At 41.7% G+C, this 26970-nt stretch overlaps 1 protein-coding gene across 3 annotated transcripts in view; it reads left to right on the forward strand.

The window, feature by feature from the left end:
* The window catches only part of FAM81A (family with sequence similarity 81 member A), an 87606-nt gene extending 60982 nt beyond the window's left edge, over positions 1-26624 (forward strand). For all 3 annotated transcript variants that reach the window (XM_079767973.1, XM_079767971.1, XM_079767972.1), the window contains exons 5-9: positions 10242-10371; positions 11862-11968; positions 18652-18787; positions 20414-20609; positions 26168-26624. In XM_079767973.1, coding sequence (XP_079624099.1) covers positions 10242-10371; positions 11862-11968; positions 18652-18787; positions 20414-20609; positions 26168-26292 — 694 coding nt within the window. In that variant the 3' untranslated portion in view covers positions 26293-26624. The remainder of the gene's footprint in view (positions 1-10241; positions 10372-11861; positions 11969-18651; positions 18788-20413; positions 20610-26167) is intronic.
* Positions 26625-26970: the final 346 nt, after the last annotated feature.

A 26970-nucleotide genomic window follows, 5' to 3' on the forward strand; every position in this document is an offset into this window, starting at 1 on the left:
AGGGTGTCCCGGATCAGGTTAGGGGTTCCCTTGGGGCATGGGGTGGCCTGGGCGAGGAGCCTGTGGTGGTTTGCAGGCCGGCCACGCCCCCCGGCAACCCAAGCGAAGGTCCTGGTATCTGGGATTTATTTATCTTCTACAATTGAAACTTTGTAGCCTGGAGCGGAGCCAAGCCTTCTGCTCACTCCATGGCGGCAGCCATTTCTGTTGGGGCTTATTTATCTTCTATAATTGAAACTTTGTAGCCTTAAGCGGAGGCCGAAGCAGGCCAGGGCTGCAGAAGCTTTGCTTCCTCCATTTGCCGGGGGCAACCCTAGCCTCCTGCTCTCTCCAGCTCCGTGGCTGCCTCCATTTTTGTTAGGATTTATTTAACTTCTATAATTGAAACTTTGTAGCCTTAAGTGGAGGCCTGGGCAGGCCAGGGTGTGCGGAAAGCTTGGCTTCCTCCATCGCTGGGGAAACCCAAGCCTCCCTCCTGCTCTCTCCGTGGCTGCAGCCATCTTGGTTGGGTTAATTTGCATACTCGCTCCTGATTGGCTGGTGGGCGTGGCTGTGGGTGTAGTGGAGTGATGGTTAATTTGAATATTACTCTTTTATTAGATAGGATAACATTTTGCCAACTCTTACACCATTTGGTCAATGTCTAGCATTAAAATTAACTTCTTCAGAATATTTTTTCAATCTTTATTGTTGAAAGTATTACAGATATCTCCTTTTTCTCCCCATTGTCCTCTTATAGCCAGTCCCCTTCCCTCCCCCCTCCCCCCTCCCCCACAGACCTTCACCACACTATGGTCTGTGTCCATGGGTTATGCATATATGCATACAAGTTCTTTGGTTAATCTCTTCCCACCCCCCCACCCCCATTCCCTCAAAGATTCGACAGTCTTCCATGTCTTTTTTTAAATTCATTTTTTTCTTATAATTCACTTATTAGTAAATTATTTTTCAATTACAGTCAACATACAATATTATATTAGTTTCATTTGTACAATATAGTGATTAGACATTTATATACCCCAATAAGTTTAGTACCTACCTGACACTATGCACAGTTATTACAATATTATTGACTGTATTTTTATTTTATTTTCTGAAAGTATTGGTCCATCGTAGGTTGAAAATTTTAAAAAGAGCTCTTTTATCTCAGATAGTTGGAAAGTGTTGTTCTAGCCCTTCACTACTTGCTGGACCGGCAGCCTCATATCACCTGGGACCCTGTTAGAAATGCCAACAGTCCCTAAAGTATTCACGGGCCTCTTCCGCCCTCTGCTGCTGTTAAGAGTCAAGCACAGGAGATGTGGAGCTCACAGGCAATTTGAGTCAGCCTGAGGTAAAGTTGAGAGTGGTCTGCAAAGGGCAGGAGTGGAAAAAGGGGACTCAGGAACCAAGGACTCTTTGGAGCAGAGAGCACTAGTGGTGGGAGGTGTTTTTGCAGACAACACCTGAAGGGCCTTACATGCTGGGCCTGTGGATTTGCATCTGTTGGGTGAACAGTAGTCTAAGAGCAGAGATTGAATGGAGGACTCGTTGACTGCTCTTGTGTGGTTTTCTATCCCCATCTGAGTGAACTCCAATTTCCTTAATATGACCCTGCTGACTACCTCACCTCTCTTTATCTTAGCACTGTACCTTTCAGCTGTGATCAATAATGGCTTGTTATTTCCTGAATGGGCCATGCTTCCTATTTCAGTGCCTTTGCATATGCTGTTCTTATACCCAGCATGCCTTTCCTCCTTTTCTAGCTTCTGGTCAGCCTTTAAAATACTGCTCAAATGTCACCTCCTCCAGGAAGTCTTCCCAGATAGCCCATGCTCCTGAGCTCCCCTAGCATTCTTTGTTCTATTGAGTATTTCTATTGTCTTCACTGTCTTGGAGTGGAGTACCATCTTTTATTTTTGTAGCTCAAGTGTCTGGGAATAGTCCCTGGAAAATAGTAGATCTAGAAAATCACTGTAATAGGATGGAAAACTTGAATTCTTTCTGTGGAGATTGGCTTAAAGGAAACCACAGCTCTGTTATAGCTCTCAGGACAGTGAGAAGTTAGAAGAACTTCAGAGCTGCAGGGCAGAGTAGAGACCTCAGGAGAACTTTGAGAATCTTCTTGGTCACTTTTTTTTGCAGATGAAGATTAAGCGAAGCAATATATGTAAGAGGCCTAGTGCAGTACATGGGATGGCATGTGAAATTATCCTGGTTCTAATTACAAAACAGAGAAGTTATTTTGAAATACTTTCAGAAATTTTACGTTTCCCCCCCCCCCCCTGCAATTTCTTATTAGCTGCTCTACCCAGCTTGTTCCTTCTCTGTAACAAATACTTTTATTCTGCAATAATTAAAAGTGTATTAGGAGCACCACATGTCTTTGCTTTGTTTTTATATTTGTTTCTCCTATAATGTTAATGAGCCTTTAATTGTTGAAATAAACTCATGTGAAGTAAAAATTCTTTGGCAAAATTTTGGCTTTCTTGAATTGGTTATGTTATTGTATTGAAGGAATCTGAATGAACTTTTTAAATGATATTCTTAAATTACTGGGCTGCTATATATAATTTTTAAATATATTTTTATTGATTTCAGAGAGGAAGGGAGAGAGAGAGAAAGTGAGAAAGAGAGAGAGAGACAGAGAGAGAGTGAGGGGATGATGAGAGAATGATTGATCGGCTGCCTCCTGCATGCCCCACTCTGGGAATCGAGCCCAAAACCCAGGCATGTGCCCTGAATGGGAATTGAACCGTGACCTCCTGATTCATAGGTCGACGCTCAACCACTGGGCCACACCAGTTGGGCTGGGCTGCTATATTATTTCAGATTTATTTCATAGTGTTTTGGATCCATTGGTGATGTAATTGATAGGAAACAGACCCTGATACTTCCAATGTAGATCCAGCTGGGAGGGACAAAGGCAAATTTGCCATGGAGGTGAGAGACACTTACCCCCACTAAGCATAGCACACCCTAAAAAAGACTTTCACAGAGGTTCACATTTCTCTCTAAAGCAGGGCTCAGGGTTTTCCTATTCTTACTGGAATATTTGGTCCATGTTTTCCCTGTCTTCTTCATTTTTCCAAGACTCAGTGGCCATATCCACTTTCCTCTATGAAGTCTGTTTGCATGGTGTCAGAGCCTTAGAGAATTATCGGTATACTAAGGCAGATTTGCAAATTTCCGCAAGGGACGCAAGCCCAGGTGCAAAGAAAAAAACAGATAAATTGGATATCATCAGATTAAAGACTTTTGGGGATGATGTGTATTGCTGCTCTGAACATTCACATAGTTTTGGTGTGGTCATATGTTTTCATTTCTCTTGCATATTTATACCTAGGAGTGTAATTGTTGAGTAATGTGGTAGCTCTCTATTTAACCTTTTGAAGAACAGAACAGTCAAGACTGTTTTCCAAAGTGGCCGCACCATTTTACTGCCAGCAGCAGTGTATGAGGGCTCCCATTTCTCTGCATTCAACACTTGTCTGTCTTTTTTATTACAGCCAACCTAGGGGGTGTGAAGTGGCATTATGTGGTTTTGATTTGCATTTCCCTTAATGACTAATGGTGTTGAACACAATTTAATGTGCTTATTGGTGATGTCTCTGCTTTGTAGAACTTGTGCCCATTTTTAAATTGGGTGATTTGTCTCTTTATTATTGTAGGAGTTCTTTGTATATTCCAGATGCAGTTCTCTGATTGGATATTTGAAAAAAGTTTCCCCATTCTGTTTTCATTTCCTTAATTGGGTCAATTTGGTTCTATTTTTAAAAAATTTTATCTCTTTATTGCTATTCTCTATTTAATAAGACATTGTCATTATACTTTACTTTTTAAAGTATGCTTCTTTGACTACATTTATAATGGCTGCCTTGAGCTTTGTCTTTTAAATTTGACATCCGCTCTTTCACAGGCAGCTTCTGTCTGCTCCTTCCCCGCGTATAGCTCACGTTTTCCTGTTTCTTCGCATGTCTCGGGCTTTTTGTTAACAACTGGGCATTTCAGGTGATAGAGTGCTACAATCTGGTATGCTGACACACACCCTTGGGTTTGTTGTTGTTGTTTGTTCAATGACTTGGCTGGACTATTTTAGTGATGTCTATTTCCCCTGCAGTAACTAGCCTCAGATGTCACTCCTCAGAAGGTACAAAGTCACCTTGCAATTACAGTGCTTTCAGCAAGGCTCTCTGTCTCTTTCCCTGATCGTTATTAAGCTGTCTGCCTCTGTAGGAACCACACCCACATCTTAGGCTCTGCTAATTGCTCTACTGTTTTTGAAGGGCCCTAGAACATACATTGCTCTGTGATCTGATTCAATTAAATTATTGCCAGCACTTATTGGTTTAAAGATGTATATGTACTCTAGTTACTAGTACATACGTGTGTGTATACGTACACACACATACATAAGTATATATTAATTATTACACATACATACATATATATTAATTATTATGATATGGAAGATGAGAAAATGTTGTTTTTTTAAAATATATTTTATTGCTTTTTTACAGAGAGGGAGGGAGAGGGATATGGAGTTAGAAACATCGATGAGAGAGAAACATCGATCAGCTGTCTCCTGCACACCCTCTACTGGGGATGTGCCTGCAACCAAGGTACATGATCTTGACCGGAATTGAACCTGGGACCCTTCAGTCCACAGGCCGATGCTCTATCCATTGAGCCAAACCGGTTAGGGCGAGAAAATGTTTTAAATGTCATTGCTTTTGGTTACTATGCCACCATGTCACAAGCAGTAAGAAAAGTTCTGCGTAAGCATGTTGCCTGTCTTACCTGTTGCTAGACTTTGGGACCCTGTTGGCCAAGTGGTAGAGTCATTCTGCCACCTGATGGCCAGAACTAGGAAGTGTAGCCGGGATATAGCTGCCAAAAGACGAAAAGGGAAAAAATTTGGAATCTGTAATATAAAACATCAAGGATGAAATAGGACAACTGATCAGATTCATTGCAAATTCTTGTTTAGCTAAAGTTATTGAGCATGCATGCAGCTATGTTAGAGTGCTGAGGCTGTCTTTTAGGAGTGTTTTTTTGAAAAGACAAGAATGATGTCTTTAATTCAATATCAGCTGAAATAGCAATAGTGCTTTCCCCCATATATATATATATATATATGTGTATATATATATATATATATATATATATATACATATATATACATATATATATGAATATATGTATATAATTTTTATATGTGTAAATACATATTTATGTATATAATTTCAAACTTATAAAAATATGCAAGGTTCACCATTTGTTAACATTTTGTCCCATTTACTCTATTATCCTTTCATATGTAAAATTTATTTCTGAAATATTTGAGAGTAAGGATAACATTGTTTTTGACATTAGAAACACAAGTCGGTTTCACTGTGTATGTTTTCTGATGAGAGGCTTTGGTATCACTCACTGTGTGTCTCTCTACTTCCCCTGCCCACCCTACCCCTTTATTTATAAAAGTACATAAGTAATATATGCTGGCAATAAACAGTCAGACACACTATGAAATATATAAAATGGAAAATGAAGGCTCACCAGCTCCATCTCTGTTTTACTCCTTAGAGATAACTAATGTTAACAATCTGGTGTCTGTCCTCTTAAGACTTTTCTTATACATTGTTGTAAAATAATTATCATTGTAGTAATATAATGATGTGCAGCAAAACAACTACCGAACAGTGTGATTTTAATTTTACAGAAGTACATTTTTAGAGACTCCTTCCATATGGGCTGTGGGCGATACATTTCTTAATCTTCGTATGCCTGAAACTGTCTTATCTTTAGTTTACACTTGTTCTTGGATGATAGGTTATTTTCCCTAAGTAAAATACATTTCTCCGTCATCTTGTGATATCTATTGTCTTCTCATATGTGTTGTGTGCTCTTACAGTCATTTTTTGGCAGATTACCAGTCTTTAGTCTCTGGTAGCTTTTAAGATGTTACCTTTACTATGGGCTATCTGGATCTCACCATGCTCCATTTATTTTTACTTATCCTACTTTGTATTCATTAAATACTTTTAAAATTCATGTCTGTCTTCAGTGTAATGAAATCGCCAGCACTCAGACCTCAAATATTGCATCTCTGTCATTCTCTACATCTCCTCCTCCTCTTTTGTTTTTGTTAAATGTGTTTTTTATCTTAGAGAGAGAGGAAGGGAGACGGAGAGAGAGAAACATCATCGGCAGCCTCCGGCACGCCCCCTACTGGGGACAGAGCCTGCAACCTGCCAGTGCCCTGACGGAATTGAACTGGTGACCTCTCCGTGCATGGAACAATGCTCACCCAGCTGAGCCACACTGACCAGGGCCATTTCCTTCTTTTGAAACTCCTCAACTCCTCCTTGACTTATGTTAGCATTTCTTTATCTGTCCTCCTTGTTTTATAACTATTTTTCATGTTTTGAATCTCTGTCTACCTTTACTGCATTCTGAGTGAGCTCCTTGATACTATCTTCTAATTCACTGACTTTATCTTCAGTCATGTTAAATCTAGAGTTTGACTGGTCTATTAAGATAACTATGTAGTTTATTCCCAGGATTTCTAATTTTTTCTCCTACATACTCATTCTTCTTTCATCTCTGCCTGTGTTTGTTTACTAATTTAGCATCCTCTTGAAGGATGTTAATCTATCTTTGTTATTTTGTAGTCTCTTAAATATATTTATTTTAAACTTATTTGATCCCAGTTGTGTTTTCCATAGCTGGTGGAACCCCACTCAAGTCTCTGGTTCAGTTACCCTGGTCATAAGTGGAGCCAGTTCATGCCCTTCTTGACCTGTGGGAACTAAAATTTCTTCTTACTACTGTTGGTTCTCAGATACAAAGCCCCAGCAAGCCTCTGACACCAGCAAAACATTTACTCTGCTCTATCTTCTGTGCCATCTCTCTGCTTTCCACTTTCTCCCGTTCCTTTTTACCCTTCGGCTTTATACCTTTTTTAATAAAACTCATTGGGTGTCATCTTGATAGATATCCAGGAGGGAGCCAGGATGAGGGCATGTGTGTCGTTCACCACGTTTAACTGAAATACCAGGTAGTAGTTCCTATTTGCAACATTTTTTAAAACTGTATTTCTTTATTCAAAGAAAGAAATAACCTTAAGAGAATAAAAAATAAAATTCTATCACATTCCCCAAAATACATTGATCCATATGGTGCTTAACACATTTTTATTGCTAATTTTTCCTAAGGCTCTTTTTATTTTTTACTTTTTTTATTATTATTTTTACATTTAAACCAGCCTTTATTAAGATGATTAGCTCATGGGTACAGCTGTGATGACAGTCTGCAGGGTAAGGGATCTTTGAAGCAGTGCTAGGTTTTGACATTGATGAGTTTAGCACTTAACATAATTTCTCTTTCATTCTTTGCCAGTAATTTTTTTTTTTTTTTGCGGGGAAAAAAGAAGGCATTCTTACCATTTGCAACAGCATGGATGGAACTGGAGAGCATTATGCTAAGCGAAATAAGACAGTCAGAGAAAGATAAATATCACATGATCTCACTCATTAATGGAATATAATGAACAACATATTTGCCACATTTTAATACAAAGTGGTTAGTAAATTGGTTAAATATTAATAGCTTATTAGGAAGCCTACCAAGCACTGGCATGCTCTCTAATTTTTATTTATGGCTTATAAAGCATAACCCTGTGATATTTTATTTTCTCCAGTTTCTGGAGGGATATAATTTAACTTTCGTTAGTTTATTGCAAATAGACAATGTGATTTAGAAAGTGAGACCCTTTTCGGTGTCTACATCTTTTAGGGAATAGCCCATAAACCTTGTTCAGGCCTCAGTGCAGATGTGCATCTTAAAGAACACATCCTCGGTGCTTTTAGGATGATTGTAGACTGCTGATTCACTGAAAGTGTGACTGGCCATAGGTTGTTCTTCGTGAGTATCTATGACTTGTTCAGCAAGTTCCCAAACAATCTTCTGAGCGTATTTGTCTGAATCAGGGGGATAGTGAACAGATGTCAAATGTCATCCCCATCAATAATAGGAAAATGTAGGTATAGAATGAATCACATTTGGTAGTAGTGGCATAATAGTTTAAAAATCTAGACTGCTATAGTGTATGTACTGGAGAGGTAAAGTTCTCACCACCCTGTATTTGGTATATTTGGTATAGTAGACATTCTACAAATACTTCCTGAGTGAATGAATGGATTGCGGCTGGGGGTTCCAACCACAGCCTCTTCACTTTACTGTATGTTGCCTTGAACCTGACCTGCCTTTCATGACAGTGACCTAAGCCCACTTGTCTCTAGCTCTGGCTTCCTTATACCCCAGCCCTATTTCTGCTTCATGGGGGCCCAGGCAAAGATGGTGGGATAGTGCTAATTCCATAACATTATAACATATTCTTTGTACATGGCTATTGATCAAAACATTTGCGTTGTGGAATTGTTTTATCTGATTATAAAAATTACATGTATGTATTGCAGGAAAGTTGTGCACGTCAGAAAAGAATGAAAAGTAAAATAACCACACACGATCCAGAGATAGTTGGTTAATATTTTGTAAGCTTTCATGTGATATTTTAATGATTATATGCATATAGGTTCACTCAAGCAAACAGAAAACACTCTATTTTAGCAGGAAGGGATTTCATATAGAAAATCACAGCTTGCAAAAGCATTGGAAGCTTTGGGGAAGCAAAGTGCAGGAAACTTACTGGCTTTCAGGAAAATAGGCAGTGTGAGAATCACAGAAAGGGACTCAGCTGGCTACGGCACGGAAGTAAGGGGTTTTCAGGAGTGTGCCTGGAAGTGGCTGCACTCCTCGGCCCCCCCCCCGCCCCCCGCCCTGGCAGTCCCCCAGGCGCCTGCCTGCCCCCTGCTGCAGAGCGGAATAGGGCTTCCCCTTCTCTTCCACCTTCCACATCCTGCATGTGCCTCCACTGGTGGGATCTAAATCAGACCACGCCAGTGAGGGAATCCGGGAAGTGCAGCTGGGGGCTCCTGCCCTGAGGAGGTACAGAGAGCATTCCCAAGGAGCAAAAAGGCCGTGTCGGCTCTGAGTGGCCCACTCGTGTGAGTGCTTCCTCTTGTCACTAGTCTTCCAATATCTTTTTTCTAAGTCTCTCACCATGAGTTATTTCCATAAATGTCTGGCCACCTCTTATTCTAGGCAAAGTGAACCCCCAGATATACTGTTTGAAGTTCTGCCCACTGTGAGGGTTTCCCTTCTGTAACACCCTTAGGACCACTCCTGAGCAGCCTTCTAAGTGTCAGCAGCCTTCTAGAAGGTGCCAGCCTATTGGGCGTGACCATCTGTAAATCAGGCCGGACTTTTCTCCCCTCAGTCCACTTGGGCATCAGAAAACTCCTCAAGAGGCCGCAGGTGTGAGTTGAAGGGAGTTGGTACAGTAGCAGGGCTGGATGCCATGGGCGTGGGGCCTCATGCAGTTTGCGTAGCCTTTGCGATCTGTGCGTGCTTGGTGTCTGTCCGTACCCCTCCCCTCGAGGATGGAGTGCCGCTCAGTGCCCACCTGTATGCGGTCTCCACCAGCGCCCAGTAGCAAGCCAGCAGCTTCTACTCCAGGCAGGACCGAGAGTGTTGGAACAGGGATGGCTTTGCTCTAAAACCCTCGGGATCTATCCTGTGATCCTCCTGTTAGGTCTGTCACCCATGGACAGAGGCTGGTACCCAGCGTATCTGCCACCGATACTTGGAGCACCACTGGAACTGCCAATGGGTTTAAGGCCCCAGGGGCAGAGCCACTTCCCTGGCAGCGTGGACCAGCTGCAGAGCCGTCCCCGGCCCTGGACCCCCTCAAAGCAGACAGCCTTCTAGGTGGTTTGCTAAGAGGTTAAGAGGAGCATTTCAAATGTGGTAGAAATTGCCTCCAAATGCAAGGGCCCTCCCCCCCCCCACACACACACACGAAAAGGCGGAGGTGGTTCTGAAGATGACAGACCACATCCGCACCCTCCGTAGTGTTTTGTAATTGGGCCCTCACTGCAGATACGGTTTTGTAGTCATGATCATGGTAAGCCTTAGGCCCTTTGATGGTTACATCTCGCGTCTTTTTAAGCACACCCCTGTGGTTTAACGTAAAAACCATAGTGAGGGCAGCTCTCTGAATTCATTTGAGCCTCTGTTAAAAAGAGGGGCTCATCGCGCAGTTCCTTTGAGGGGGGTCATGCATGGTAGAGCGTGCAAGGGAGCCCGAGCCCTTGTTTTGAAACTTGAATGAGAATGAGCTTTGTTGTTTGCCTGGATAGATGTGACGCCAGCATCGCCAGACTCTCCGCGGAGCACAAATCAACCTATGAGGGCCTTCAGCACCTGAACAAAGAACAGCAAGCTGCCAAACTTATCTTGGAAACAAAGATCAAGGACGCAGAGGGACAGGTATGACCTGTTTCAGGTAGCCGTTTAAAAGGGGTCGTTGTTCTTAGCTAAGAGTACCATGGTGCGGCCTATCTTTTACAGGGGAAACTAGCTCGGGCACCCGGCATAAGCATTATCTCTTTTCTCTGCTCCTTCCTTCCTTCTGCGTCACTGGAGTGGCGCTTCATGAGTAGGGCAACCAAATCACCGGGATTTTTCGGTACAGTCCTAATTCCAAAGATTCTCTCCCTTTATTCTGAAAACAATTACTACATTCCAAATTATAACTCCAAAACTACCTCTCGCACAGGTAAGTGATCAGCATTTTTTTACATGCCGGTCGTCCCAATTTGGGGTCTGAGAAAAGGTTGCTATATTCACCGGGACTCATCGCATGTGCTGGTGCATCCATAGTCTGTATGTGGGAAGAAATTAGGGCAAAGCTGGAGGATAGGCCGGCTAGTGGAATTTCAGTATTCCACCTTGAAATTTACAAGTTAATTTCAAAGAGCAAAATTCTTGGCATTTAACAGTTTGCTTTTTGGCCATTTACAACTTTCCCTTTGCCATAATGGGGCCTGTCTTTCTGGGACTTCCCCACAGTGTGTGCTCTGCTTGCTTTTCTTAATTTAAAGGGGGACTATGCCAGGGAAGTGGGGCATCTGGTCAACTTATTGGATTAACAAGACTTGTGTCCTAACTACATCCAATAAGTAGGTATATCTGCGTATGTGAAAAGCACAGACATTATAAAACCACGAAAAGAAGAATAAAATGACAAGTCCAATCCTTTTATCACAGAATGAGTGAGGATAAAATGATTATATCAGAAAATAAATGCTAAGGAAATATGCAGCTTTCTGATAGCCAAGCCAAGTGTAATACATATAGAAATCCATAAAAGGAGATATATTTTTTCTTTGTTCTGGATCTGAAACATACTTGTTTCATGAATCTTTAAGGACCATTGCAGAAAATTAAGACATTTCCTATAGCACTCGTTTTATGTTAAATGGTAGTAAAAAGACAAGGGGAATGGGTAGGCATTAGGAGAAAGGAGTGGGAGGGATGCATAGTTATAAATTATGTTTTCTGGTAACTAAACAATACAGAGGTAAATCTGGGACCTTAATGGATTTTGTAAGTGATAAGAATTCCATACTCTGTGACTAGCAGCTACGTTCCTGGTAGAAATTTCAGAATAAAAGTCACTATATTTTGTGCCAGCAGGTGGCAGTAGTGTTCCTGGGCAGAAACTGGGCTTGCTCATCAGAGCTCTGTAGCTCAGTGCTCAGCGCACAGGGAACATTTTGGCAGTGCTGCTGGCCTTGCTTTTTGATGGGGCACGTGAAAGAAAACGGAAGAGGAGAGATGAGGTGAAGTCCTTAATGACTGTATTAAATTAGACTGAATCTTCGTGCCATTTGTCTGGAATATAGCTTACAAAATGGTTTCTGGAATGACCTCTGAAAAGGCTCGATGTGATATTCCACACAAAGTCTCTTTTCCAGATTTCTCAGCTTTTGAACAGAGTGGACTTGTCAATATCCGAGCAAAGCACCAAACTGAAGATGTCCCACAGAGATAGTAACCACCAGCTTCAGCTCTTGGATACTAAGTAAGTAATCAACTTATCAACATTTTATTTCTAATGGTAGGAGTTCTTTATGAACTTATTCAATACTACAGTTTCCCCCTCTTACTTATTTATTGCATAAACAAAGTGACAACCGTACTGGAAGTTGAAAGGAAAAGTATCTGTGCAGCATGCTGTTGCTTCACCTGCCTCATTTTTGTTTTCTTGGTTGGATAATCATCCATCCATTCATAGTTGAGCACTGGCCAAGGTGCTGAGGATCAGTAATGAAGAGAAACAGATGATTCTTGTCCTTGTGTAGCTGATAGTCTAGGGCCGTGGTCAGCAAACTGCGGCTTGCGAGCCACATGCGGCTCTTTGGCCCCTTGAGTGTGGCTCTTCCACAAAATACCACAGCCTGGGCGAGTCTATTTTGAAGAAGTGGCGTTAGAAGAAGTTTAAATTTAAAAATTTGGCTCTCAAAAGAAATTTCAATCGTTGTACTGTTGATATTTGGCTCTGTTGATTAGTGAGTTTGCCGACCACTGGTCTAGGGTGTTGATGAGCATGGATTAAATAATGACCGCAACAAGCACTTGCTATATCATTGCTAATGGTGATAAGTGCTTTGGAAGAAAGGGACACGGTGTGGTAGGATGAATAATGGTCCCCCAAAGGTCACCATGTAACCCTTGTGAATAGGGCACCTTGCATGGCAAAAAGAGACTTTGATATGTGATTAAGATTTTAAAATGGGAAAATTATTTGGGTGAACCCGATGTCACCCTTAGAGTCCCTATGAGAGGGGGCAGGAAGGTCAGAGTCAGAGAGAAGACCATGTGACATGGAAGCCAAGATTGGAGTCATGGGCCTTGACGGTGGAGGAAGGGGCCACACGCAATGGAAGCTGAAAAAGGCAAGAAAATGATTCTCCCCTCAGAGCCCCCAGAAGGAACCACCTCTGCTCACACCTCGACTTTAGTCCAGTGAAACTGATTTCAGACCTCTGGCCCTCAGAACTATCAGAAAATGAACGTGTTGTTTTTAGCCACCAAGTTTGTGGGCACTTGTCACAGCAGCCGCCGGAAGCTAATACAGTGGTGCTATGAGAGTGAGTGACAGAGGCCTGGGTGTGGGGCCTTCCTGAGGAGGCGATGTTTGGAGTAAGAGATGAAGAATGAGCGGAATTCACTGGGTAAAGAGAGAGGTGAGAACATGCAGGATGGAAGAGCCTATCTTGGGAGACATGTGGCGTATAGAAACTGCCAGATGGCCAAGGTGGCTGGAACAGAGAGGCAAGGCTGGAGAGGAGGCGGGCCAGCTGGCCGGGCCTTGTAGACCACGGCCGGGACTTTCCATCACTGAGCAATAAGGAGCCACTGGAAGATTTTAAGCGGATAAAGTGATATGTACATAATTTTTTTCAATGGCCTTGATTGCAGTTGGAAATGGGTCACAAGGGGCCAAAGCAGAGATGGAGACATCAGTTAGGGGCACCGTTTCAGCAGTGTAGGAGGGAGAGGCCTGCCCCAGGGTGATCCTGTGCTATCTAGTCGGTGCCCTATAATTTGTTACACTTCCACATTTTGTTATAGTGACCCTTAGACTGTACTTGCCTGCAGTGAAGCTCATCTTCTGCTCAGTCACAAAACCATACACCTTTTCCCATCGTGAAGCTTCCTGACCTCACATTTTCCTGCCAAAGCAGAGCCAGCATTGACTATATACACGGAGTGGCCAGATTATTATGATCTCTGAACACATAATAATCTGGCCACTCAGTGTGTGTGTGTGTGTGTGTGTGTGTATTAGAGGCCCGGTGCATGAATTCGTGCATGGGTGGGGTCCGGCCAGCCTGGCCAGGGGGAGGGGACATGGGTGGTTGGCCGGCCTGCCTGCTGGTCGAACTCCTGGTCAAGGGGACAATTTGCATATTGGCCTTTTATTATATAGGATATATACTGAGTGGCCAGATTATTATGCGTTTAGAGATCATAATAATCTGGCCATTCAGTGTGTGTATGTGTGTGCGTCCTTGTGTGTGTGTATGTATGTGTGTGTATACATATGTGTATATTTGACAATACATTTTTAAAAGATGGAACTTTGTTAGAGGCTTGTGGAAATTTAAATTAAATGTTCTCTGGATCTTTACATCTCTTTGTCTCCATGTTTAATGCTATTTCAGGATTGTTTCCAAATTAACAGGAATTTACCTGTGAAAACCACATTTTCTTTCCTCTCATTGCCTGTATTTAAATAATTGTTGAGTTATGTCACCATTTCTCATAGATTCTATAAGCTGGCCAAGCACAGAAAGATCTCCCCAGTCCTCTTTCTTTGATCACACAGGAACAAAAGAAATCTGTTAGTATTTTACTAGTCAGCAGACATGAGCATCTTTATTTTCCTTCCTACAACTTGCAGTCTAGAAGTGTACACACAAGGCTGTTCACGGAGGCAAGCAGGCACAGCCTGGGGCCTCTGTGGGGTAGGGGACGTATTGGAGACCCAAAAGGTGAACCCCTGCTGGATGAACTGGGAAAAGTCCACAGAGATCACAAGGAAACTTCCTGTCTATACTTGCCTCTGGGTAGAGGAGTAAAAGCTAGTCGTGAGTATCAGGATCATAACACAAGCTTTATATAGATTTAGAATGGTAGTTCCCATTACCCAGAGGGCTAGAAAACCACAGGAACTATGGTATCATCACATATGTCTCTGTAACCGTCTTAGAATGACCCTGAGATTCCTGGCAGAAGCAAATGCAAATCTTCAGTCTTCAAATCTTCCCACAGACAAAGGAAGTCCCAAGAAACATGAATTTACAGTCAAATATTGTGCAACAACACAAGGGAAAAGCCACACAACTGATTGAGTCAGAAGAAACAACAACGACAACAACAAAAAACAGAATCAGGCTTCTGAATACTGCATGTATAGGAATTATTGGGTAGAATAAGAATTCATGTGTGTATGTATGTATGAGTATTCACACGCATATTTTGAAAGTATGATTAAGGGATACGAGATGATCAAAACTAACCAATCAGAATTTAAACAACCAATTAGAACTTCTACGAAATATAATAATTGCTATAACCTCTGACCACACCTAACCAGGGAGCCTGAACAGTGACCCTAGGCAGCTTTGGAGCCCAGCTTATGGCCCCACATGATGGTTGAGCACAGCCTTGCCCAGGCCCGGAACCCAGCCAACAACCCTGCCCAAAAGCAGAACATGGCCTGCAGCTCTACCTGACCGGGGAGCCCAGACAACAACTCCTCCTGACCCCAGAGCACAGTTTCCAGCTCCACACAACTGCTAGGTACAGCTGGTGGCCACGCCTGACCAGGGAGCCTGGCTAGTGACCTCAGTCAGCTATGAGGCACAGTCGGCAGCCTGCTAAATCGTGGAGCAGAGCCTGAGGCCCTGTCTGATCATGTATCCCAGCCTGTAGCCCTGCCTGAATGTGGAGCTGGGGAACACAGCTTGGGGCCCCACCTGATCAGGTACAGTTGTGGAGCCCAGCCTGCACCTCTGCCCGATCATAGAGTCCAGCCAGCAGCACCACCCTGCCAGGGAACACAGCCTGCAACCCCACCCAACCAGAGGTAATTGCAGAGCTCAGTTAGGACTATGCAGCCCATCAAGTAGCCCTACATGGACAGGGAGCCCAGCTGGTGGTCTCCACTCCTTCAGAGCGTGGACAGCAGTTCTGCCCAACTAGAGACCTAACAGACATACAGAACATTCTATCCAACAGCTGCAGAATACACGTTCTTCTTCTTTTTTCTTTTAAAATATATATTTTATGGATTTTTTACAGAGAGAAAGGGAGAGGGATGGAGAGCCAGAAACATCGATGAGAGAGAAACATCGACCAGCTGCCTCCTGCACACCCCGTACTGGGGATGTGCCTGAAACCAGGGTACATGCCCTTGACTGGAATCGAACCCAGGACCCTTCAGTCTGCAGGCCAAAGCTCTATCCACTGAGCCAAACCGGTCAGGGCATACACGTTCTTCTTAAGTGCACACAACATTCTCTAGGATAGAGCATATATTATTAGGCCACAAAATAAGTCTTAACAAATTAAAGATTGAAATAAAACCAAGTATCTTTTTTTGTTTACCATAATAGTGTAAAATTAGACATCAATAACAGGAGGAACATTGGAAGTTAAACAACCCATTCCTGAAAAACCAATATGTCAAAGAAGATCAAAAGGGAAATTTTAAAATCTTGAAAAAAAAAAATGGAAACACAACACACTAAAATGTATGGGGTGCAGCAAAAGCAGTTCTGTGAGGAAAATTTACAGAGGTAAATGTCTGCATTATGAGAAAGGAAAGATCTCAAATAAACAACCAAACTTTATACTTCAAGGAATTAGAAAAAGAATAACAAACTAATCTCAAAGATAGTAGAAGGGAAGAAACAATAAAGCTTAAACTAGAAATAAATGAAATACAGAATAGAAAAACAATGGGAAAAATAAGCAAAATTAATTGTTGGTTTGTTTGAAAGATAAACCAAATAGATAAAACTTTAGCTAGGCTAACTAAGAAAAAAAGAAAGAGGACTCAAATAAATAAAATTATAAATGAAAGAGGAGGCATTACAGCTGATACCACAGAAATGCAAAGGATCATAAGAAACTACTATGAAATATCATATGCCAACAAACTGGATATCCTAGGGGGGGAAAAATCTATGAATTTCTAGAAGCATACAACCTACCAAGACTGTTATGAAGAAATAGAAAATCTGAACAGACCAGTAATAAGGAAGAAAATTGAATCAGTAATCAAAAACCTCCTTACAAATAAAAGCCTAGAACCAAATGGCTTCATGGGTGAAGTCTGCCAAATATTTAAAGAATGATTAATGGCAATCATTTTCAAGCTCATTCAAAAAATTGAAGAGGAGGGAACACTTCCGAACTCATTTTATGAGGCCAGCATTACCCTGATGCCAAAGCCACATATAAAATATCCCTGATAAACATAAATGCAAAAATTCTCAACAAAATACTAGCAAACCAAATTAAAGAGTACATAAAAAGAATCATATACTATGATTAAATAGGATGTATATCTGGTATGCAAGGATGGTTCAATATACACTAATCAGTCAACATGATATACCACATTATGTTGGATAAAAATCATGATCATCTCAATAGATGCAGAAGAAGCATTTCAACATCTTTTCATAATAAAGACTCTTAACAGATGGTGTATAGAAGGAATGTACTTCAACATAATAAAGGCCATATACCCCAAGCCCACAGCTAACATCATACTCAATGATGAAAACCTAAAAGTGTTTTCTCTAAGATAAAAAACAAGACAAGGGTGCCCACTCTCACCACTTCTATTTATCATGGTACTGGAAGTCCTAGCCAGAGAAATTAGGCAAGAAAAAGAAACAAAAGACATTCAAATCAGAGAAAAAGAGGTAAAATTATCCCTATTTGCAAATGACATGATCTTATATATAGAAAACTCTAAAGACTGCACCAAAAAACTGTTAGAATAAATAAATTCTGTAAAGCTGCTGTGTTCTGTGGTCAGTCTTCCTGGTCAGATAGGTGGAGCTGCTGGCTTGGCTTCCTGCCCAGATAAGGCCAAAGAGCTTTGTTTTTAATGACCAGGAAGTTGTACTTACCACTTCTACATGTGTCCAATTATCCACCTTAGTCATATGACCACACCTAACTGCAAAGAAGGCTGGGAAATGTAGTCTCTGGCTAGGCAGCCATGTAACCAGTTTACATTTGAGGGTTTCTTAATAGGGAAGAAGAGGCAAACAGACTGCATATAATTAGGGGTTTTTATCACAGTGGGTATTTATTTTGTTATCATTTAGATTCTTTTGTCACATGTATTTCTTTGTATTTTCATTACATTTCATAATAAAATAATAATAAAGTAATTAAGGAAAACAGCAAGTATGAAGTGTTATTTTAAGGCAGTGGTCAGCAAACTTACTAGTCAACAGAGCCAAATATCAACAGTACAACGATTGAAATTTCTTTTGAGAGCCAAATTTTTAAAATTTAAACTTCTTCTAACACCACTTATTCAAAATAGATTCGCCCAGGCCATGGTATTTTGTGGAAGAGCCACACTCAAGGGGCCAAAGAGCCGCATGTGGCTTGCGAGCCGTGGTTTGCTGACCACTGTTTTAAGGTATTTGGAAAGGGAGAGGACTAGAGGACTAGAGGATTGGGTTATGTTTTTTATTTCACGTTTCTTTTTTATTTAAATTATCTGTGTGAAGGCAAGAGAAATTTGGAGACTATTAAAGAAAAAGGGAGCCAAGCTCCAGTTCTGGGAGATAAAAGGGAGAATGAGGAGAGCCCAGAGAAATAGGGGTGTTAGGAGGGGTTCCAGGACAGTGTCCTTTGAGCCAGGAGCCCTGGGGACCCTCTGAACTGCAAAGATTAGCACCCGGTGTGGCTTTGTGTGACTCTGACACCTCCGTGCCCACACTGTCAGCTCCTCATGAGTAGGAAGTATTGTCAGGTGCTTTTCTGTTATATCATCTTCCTCAAACCCCTTCCCAAAACAGTGCTAAATGCAAGTCTAAGAAAAGGTAAGCATGTAATTCTGAGTGGGCTCAGTTTAATGCTGACATATTTATGAGAAATTTGATAATCGGAGACTGAGATTGTTTGAATTGTTTTACATCTAACTTGCTGATTCTTTTATTTTAGATTTAAAGGTACAATCGAGGAACTCAGTAACCAGATTTTATCTGCTCGGAATTGGTTGCATCAGGAACAGGAACGGATAGAAAAAGAACTTTTACAGAAAATCGATCAGCTCTCCTTGGTTGTTAAGGAAAACAGTGTAGGTATTGATGTTTAGCAATAACATGGTCATTTGCTCTGGGTCTGCAATGTTTGAGTAATACCTAGTAATTTATCATCGCTTCATTTAGCACCACATTAGGCTGTTCCAATGCTTGCCTTAGAATCCATTTCATGGTTCATATTGGTTCTTTGTCATAAAGAGATGGAGCACTCTGATACGTTTTGGTTAACAAAGGCTACGTAGAAAACTTGAATAGCTTCAGCTAAGATGAATTTAAGTGAAGACCTTAATGAACCAAATTGTCCATCTGCTTTTCTAAATCAAACAATTACAGACTTCAACCTAGCTTGTTTTAATTTCATGCCCGGGTATAACCAGTCTTGACTAGATTTCTCCCTCCAGGCCTCTCTGTCACACTGTAACCGCAATATGAGATGTCATGGTGCAACATGTAAAGAGAATCCACTGTTTTCTTTTCCAGCTTCCTTGTCCTTTTGCCCCACTCTTCCAGAGGACTCAGGTGTGCAGAACTGCTCAAACACCATATTGAGAAAGCCTTGCATAGATAGGATTCAAAATCAGTAAACTCTGAAACCGGTGCTTGGCAGGCAGCTTTTGGGTTTGGTCATTTAGCCTAAGCATCTCCCTCTCCCTTCTCCTTTCTTGAACTGCTTCCTCCTGTCGAACGTTGATGGAGCAGAAGTGACTGGTGCAGTTTGCATCTCTAGCTCTGCTCTCTGAAAGCCCAGCTGTTGAATTGCAGACTCTGCATTGAACAGCATTGTGAGAACTTTGTCATGCCATAGCCCACCCACTTTCAGCTTGGAGTTTGTGGTCCTGGCCTCCAGAGCTCGCTTGCAGACAGATTCCCATAAAAATGAAGCATGGAGGGAAGGGAAGGGAAAGGAAGGGAAGGGAAGGGAAGGGAAGGGAAGGGAAGGGAAGGGAAGGGAAGGGAAGGGAAGAAGGAAAGGGAATATTTACCATATCACATATTTCTTTAGGTGTCCTCCATATTTTTATCAGATCTACTGATTGATTTACTTAGATTTGTGCTAATACATTTGTAGGCTCTGGGTCTTTGGATCACTTATTTTTACATGAGGATTGGTCTAATAACTAACAGTAAACCCCAGGATAATGGGGTTTAATAAGATAGATGTTTATTTCTCTTTCACATAGAAGATGTCTGGGCTAGTGTGGTAGCTTGTCAGTCCTCAGAGTCTCAGGATCCTCCTGGCATAATTGCCAATCCTAGAGAGTGACCCCTGTCCTCATAGTTCAGGAAGGTTGCTGGAGCTCCAGTCATTGTCTGAATTCCAGGAAGAGGGGAAAGAAGGACATGTCTCAGCTGTCTTTTAACTTTTCCTGGAAACTGCCATATACACTTGAACTTGCATCTCATCGGCCACAACTTAATCATATGGCTACCCCAAACTCAGGAGACAGTAGAAAATGTCATCTGTATTCTGGGTGACCTTATACCCAGCTGTAAATTGGCATTCTGTTAAAAAGGAAATCATGGATCTTAGGGTGACCAACGAGCAACCTTTGCGATTCCGTTCCCTGCAGATTGTTGTTAAAAGACATTATAGCTGATGCCAATGCCATACAGACTTTCTTTTTGGAGTAATCTTGTGCAATTCTTATCATGGATCTCAGGGAGCCAGTGAAAGGGACATGGAGAAGAAGCTCAGCCAGATGTCAGCCAGACTTGACAAAATAGAAGAGAGTCAGAAGAAGCATATGGAAGGGCAGAGAACAAAACAAGAAGAAGAGAAGGTGCATGGGCGAATCAGCAAGCTGGAGTTGCAGATGACGGAGGACATGAAGGAAATGAAAGCAGAAGTTGATGCTGGTAGGCTGAAAACAGCTCCTATGGTTTATTTTCTATTTGATCTAGGAACCAATTAATTAGTATTCCCTACAACTGCCCATGACCCTGGCTAATGGCAAGAACAGTGAAATGGCCTTAGGTGATTTTCTAAGAAGCTATGCTGTATTCAACTAAAACATCATTTTAATACCAAGTACACAGAGAGCCACCATGAGGGACTAGCAAACAAAATGAAGATTGCTTAGCTTACAATTGATGAGTACTTCTTTTTAGTGCTGTGTACAGATTCCTTTCTGTTCATAGCCAAGGTCACTAGGTCTCATAAATAAGCACATATCTTTGAGGGGCTTTTGAAGGCTTTATTGTATACTGCTAGTAGGACCATCATGGTAATGAGTTGTTTTCCTCTACTCGGAAGTCAACAGGGCCCATTAATTCACACTTGTTTAGGAGAAAATGTTAGAGCTGATTTCAAGTTCTAAGGGCTGACATAAAAGGAGGAATTAGATTTACACGCTGAGTCAGGAATACAGAACTGGAACCAGTAAGTGGAAGTGACCCGAAGACAGATTTTATTTATTTATTTTATTTAAAAAAATCTCTATTGTTGAGAGCATTACAGATGTCCCTCTTTCCCAGCCCCCCTATTGCCTCCCTCCACTCAGTTCCCGCCCTGTCCCAGGCCTTCACCACTCTATTGTCTGTGTCCTTAGGTAATGCATACATGCATATAAGATCTTTGGTTAATCTCTTCTCATACCCCCACTGCCCTTCCCTTTGAGAATCATCAGTCTGCTCCATTTCCATGCCTCTGATTTTATTTTATTCACCAGTTTATTGTGTTCATTAGATTTCTTATTCGTTTATTTTGATTTTTAGGTTCAATTGTTGATAGATATGTATTTATTGCCTTTTTATTTTTTATTTTTTTAATCTTTTTCTTCTTCTTCTTCCTCTTCTTAAAGAATACCCTTCAGCATTTCATGTAATACTGGTTTGGTGGTGATGAACTCCTTTAGCTTTTTTTTTTTTTTTTTTTTTGGTCTGTGAAGCTCTTTATATGACATTCAATTCTAAATGATGGCTTTGCTGGGTAGAGTAATCTTGGTTGTAGGTCCTTGCTATTTATCATGTTGAATATTTCTTGCCACCCCCTTCTGGCCTGCATAATTTCTGATGAGAAATCACCTGACAGTCGTATTGGCACTCCCTTGTAGGTAACTAACTGCTTTTCTCTTGCTGCTTTTAAGATTCTCTCTTTGTCTTTAGCCCTTGGAATTTTAATTATGATGTTTCTTGGTGTGGTCCTCTTTGGGTTCCTCTTGTTTGGGACTTTGTGCTTGCCTATTTCTTTCATCAGGTAGGGGAAGTTTTCTGTCATTTTTTCAAATAGGTTTTTAGTATCTTTCTCTCTTCTTCTGGCAACTCCATAATGAGAATGTTGGTATGCTTGAAGTTGTCCCAGAGACTCCTTACACTATCTTCATATTTTTTTATTCTTTTTGCTCTTCTGATTGGGTGTTTTTTGCTTCCTCATATTTCAAATACTTGATTTGATTCTCAGGATCTTCTACTCTACTCTTGAATCCCTGTATATTATTCTTTATTTCATCAGTGTATGCTTAATTTCTGACTGGTCCTTTTCCATTATTTTGGCATTCTCACTAAGATCCTTGAAGGTCTCACTAAGTCCCTTGGAGGCCACAAGAAGATTCTTGAGTAACCTATAACCATGGTCTTGAACTCTATATCCAGGAGCTTGCTTTCTTCCATTTCTTTCATTTGTGGCATGTTTCTTTGTCTCTGCATTTTGACTACTTCCCTGTGTTTGTTTCTATGTATTGGGTAGAGCTTCTATGTCTCCTTGAGTTGGTAGAGTGGATTTGTGTTGTAGGTGTCCTATAGGGCCCAGTGGGTTAGCCTCCCCAGTCACCTGAGCTGGGCACTCTAGGTGTGCCCTTTTGTGGCCTGTGTGCACAGTTGTGTTGTAGTTGAGGCTTGATTGCTGTTGGTATCATTGGGAGGAATTGATCTCCAGGCCAAATTGGCTGTGGGGACCAGCTGCAACTACAGGGGGAGAGCTGCTATGCAAGAGACACCCCTATGGAGCAGGGCTTGCTTCACTGGGGCTTTGGTGCTCACTGAGTCTGCCCCTTGAGTGTGTCACTCATGGATGGGTAGAGTTATAATCTAGTATGATCTGACACTGACCAATGGGTATACTGGCTCTTGGGTCTCCAGGAAGGTGCAAGGTCAGCCATTGCCTGGGGCCACCCAGCAGGAACTACAGAGAGATCTGCAGATTCCTCCTATTTGTATCAGGTTTAGAAGTGTTAAGCAAGGCAGGCTGGTGCTAATGCTGGGTCTTGGGCCTCTTATTGATAGGTTTGGGGTTCCCTGACCCAGCTGCAGCTTGTTTGAGAGATTTTAGCAAAGTCTGTAGCCTGAGCAAGGACAGGCCATTCATACCAAAAGCCACTGTCCACAAGTTGAGTGAGGCTGTAAATTGGATGGAGCAGGGTCTCAAGGAATCACTTGAGCGGAGCAAACAGAAATGGCTGCCAGTCAGCCCTGCCACTGGGGAGGCCCCATTATAGGAACACTGACCCTTGCAAGCACCTCCGTCTGGGAGAAAGCCGCCCTGAGTTCCAGCTCTGATGCCAGACAATCCAGTTTCTCCTTGTATGTGTCTGTGTCCCCCAGAGCCTCACCCTGGAGCTCAGAGTAAGCAGTACTTTGTAAGTTCCTTCATGTGGCCAGCCTTTAAGAGGAACAGCTGGGTCTCCAGCAGTCTCCATGCCACAGAGTCCCAATTACCACTGGTTTTTAGAGCCCATAGTTATGGGGACCTCATTTCCCAGCTCTGGGAGCCTGGGCTGTGGGTCTGGTGTGGGGATGGGACCCCTTACTCCTCATGGGTGGTCTCTGCAGAGATGATCTCCCTCCCAATTAAAAACACGTGGGTACTGGTCCAGCCAGTTCCGCGCCTCTGCCCCCCTCCTGACAGTCTCAATGTGCTTTCTTCTTTACTTCTCTAGTGCAGGACTTCCATTCAGCCAGCTTTTAGGTGGTTCTGGATGATGGTTGTTCTGTATTTTAGTTGTGATTTTGATGCGGTTGTGGGAGGTGGCGAATATAGGCAGTTACCTATGCTGCCATCTTGGTTCTCCCTGAAGACAGATTTTAACTCAACCTGAGGCAGAAGTACAGCAGGTCTTGGAATAAGGTCATTTTGTTAAAACGTTCATAAGATACCCTAGGAACTTAACTCCTGTTTATGTCAATTAACCTATGGAAAAGTCAGTTTCATTATTGTCATTTTGTTTAAAGTCACAGAACCTATTGTTAGTGAGGACCAACTATACCCTCAGTTAACGGGTCCTAAAACGACACAGGTAGCTTGGTGAGCTTGAAGGCTCTTTGTCACTGATCTGGTCAGAAAAGAGAAAACAGCCTTGTAATGTGAGAAGGTGGACTAAGTTTTCTCCTAGCTCCTTCCAATTCCATGATTCTATAATTTCCTTCTATGGAATTGTTGTATTTTGGCCACATGGAGATAAAAGTACTTAGATACCCCAAGAAAAAGTTTGTTGTTGCCACCAAAGTATATTGTTTTATTTAAGTAGAAGCCACAATTAAATTTATGAACCGAGGAACTTATAAATATAAAAAAAATAAAGATTCTTTCTTGGTCTTTTGGGCTATTAGAATATGGTATTTGAATGTTTCATCTATGTTTAACTTTGTATCATTTCCTGAGTAAATTTATTATGATTTAATCAACATACCATTGAGGTTTTTAACATTTAGTACCTAGTAAGAAATGCATATGAACCTTTTTAAGATTAAAAATATTTAAATTTTTTCTTACAAAATCAATACATTTCTTAATGGAAAATCATAAAGCACAAAACATTTTAAAAATACTTGTACCTTCTTTTACACAGAGGTCATTTTATAAATATCTTTCTATACATATAGGATATACATTAATGTACTGTCTCATATGAAAGCTCATGCTATGCATGCTGATTTATAACCTACTCTTTTAATTTATAATATATTCATTCCATTCAATAGAACAGAATTTTTAATAAGTAATATTTTTACCTGTCTTTCATGAATTGCTATATAAAGAAAATTTTCTGAGAGAAAATTCTAAATTTAGTAATGAAGACAAGACCTTTAAAACATTTATTTTAAAAACCAATAGGAATACAGAATAATATGAAATGCTCTTTCAATGGGGAAATTTTTCATTTTCTATCTTTTTGTTTTGGACTAATTTAAAATTTAGAAAAACTGTAAGAACAGTTAAAAAAAACCTCTATATACCTTTAATCTGGATTAACCAATCTATATATATATATATATAAAAGGCTAATATGCAAAGTGTCCCCTCGGGTGTTTGATTGCTCACTATGACGTGTGATGACCACCAGGGGGTGGCACGGAATGAAGGAAGGCCCCGGCTGGCAGCCGGATGGCCCCAATTGGCCCTGATCACCAGCCAGGCCTAAGGACCCTACCTGTGCACGAATTTCGTGCACCGGGCCTCTAGTTGTTAATATTTTGGAAATTTGCTTAATCTCTTTCTGGGTGTGTGTGGGGTGTGTGTGTGTGTGTGTGTGTGTGTGTGAATATAATTTTTTTCTAAATTATTTGGGAGTACATTGCAGAAGTTATGATGCTTTGTTATTCCTTTATTATGTTAAGCTATATACCATAAGAACAAAGACATTCTCTTAAATAACTATAGGACAACATAATATTGATGAAATATGTTTTAATATTCAATTTTCAACTTTAACCATTGTTGGCTTTATAGCAAACATTCCCTGGTCTTGGTTCTAATTCAGAATCACAGTTATCATGCTTCTTTATTTACTCTCATTTGATATGGATCAGTTCTTCAGTGATATTGACATCATTAAAGAGCACAGGCCAATATTTTGTGGAATGTCCCACAGTTTGGGTCTGTTTTCTTCCTCTCAATTATATTCAGGTTGTAGGTTTTGGACAGAAATGTCACAGAGGAATGTGTCCTTCCCAGGGTACCTTATCAGGGGGTACGTGATGTGGGTTTCTCCCAGTATCAATGCAGTTAGCTTTGATCACTTGATTAAAGTCTAGCTGCCAGATTTCTCCATTGTAATAATTCCTTTCCCCTTGATAATTAAAAAGTAATTTGGCTTGGCTGGTGTGGCTCAGTAGTTGAGTGTTGACCTATGAACCAGGAGGATATGGTTTGATTCTAGTCAGGTTACATGGTCTTATTGCAGGCTCGATCTCTGGTGTGGGGTGTGCAAGAGGCAGCCAATTAGTGATTCTCTCTCATCATTGATGTTTCTATCTCTCCCGCTCTAAAATCAATAAAAAAAAATATTTTTAAAAAGTAATCTGTAGGGAGATACTGTGAAACTATGTAACTATCCTGTTTCCCATCAAAGTTTTACTCCAGCAGTTTTAGCATCTACTGATAATGTTTGCCCAAATCAACTATGACTATACTAGTATGCTGTAGAATTTGATACAGCATTGTTTTTTAATATTAACTCTTGTGAATTTACCTCTTAAAGGGTTTACAGCCATCTATGAAAGCATAGGATCCCTCAGGCAAGTTCTTGAAGCCAAGATGAAACTGGACAAGGACCAGCTACAGAAACAAATCCAACAGATGCAGAAGCTGGAAGCTCCCATGTGAAGGGAGTTGGGACAAGGACCTCAAAGGTGGTTTTGCCAGTGGGTCTGGGAGCTCAAGACCTCCATAGCCAGGGTGTTGTGGCATTTGGGATTGTTCTATTCATGGCGTGCATGTGCCAAGAAATGTGTTTTCATGGGTCTAAATGTTTACTTTGAATCTTGAAAACACTCTATCTTTAAAAATCTATACTAATAATAGAGGAATATGCAAACTGTCCGGGACTCTGTTACAGTAACGACAGAACAGCAGGCTGCGTGGGGCAACCAGACTGGCAGGGGGGTTAGTGAGGGACAACCAAACGACTGAACAGCAGCCTGCATGGGATGACCAGGCTGGCAGGGGGTAGAGTTGGGGGCGACCAGGTCAGCAGAGGGGGGCAGTAGGAGGTGACCAGGCTGGCAGGAGGGGGGGCAGTAAGGGGCGACCAGGCTGATGGGGGGGCAGTTAGGGGTGACCAGGCTGGCAGGGGGGGCAGTTAGGGGCAATCGGGCCAGAAGGCAGAGGTGGTTAGGGGTGATCAGGCTGGCAGGGGAGGAAGTTAGGGGTGATCAGGCAGGCAGGTGAGCAGTTAGGAGCCAGCAGTCCCAGATTGTGAGAGGGATGTCCCAGATTGGAGAGGGTGCACACTGGGCTGAGGGGACCCCCCCCGACCCCGTGCACAAATTTCATGCACTGGGC

Source organism: Cnephaeus nilssonii (genome assembly GCF_951640355.1).
Source record: "Cnephaeus nilssonii genome assembly, chromosome: 4".
NCBI classification, from domain to species: Eukaryota; Metazoa; Chordata; class Mammalia; order Chiroptera; family Vespertilionidae; genus Cnephaeus; species Cnephaeus nilssonii.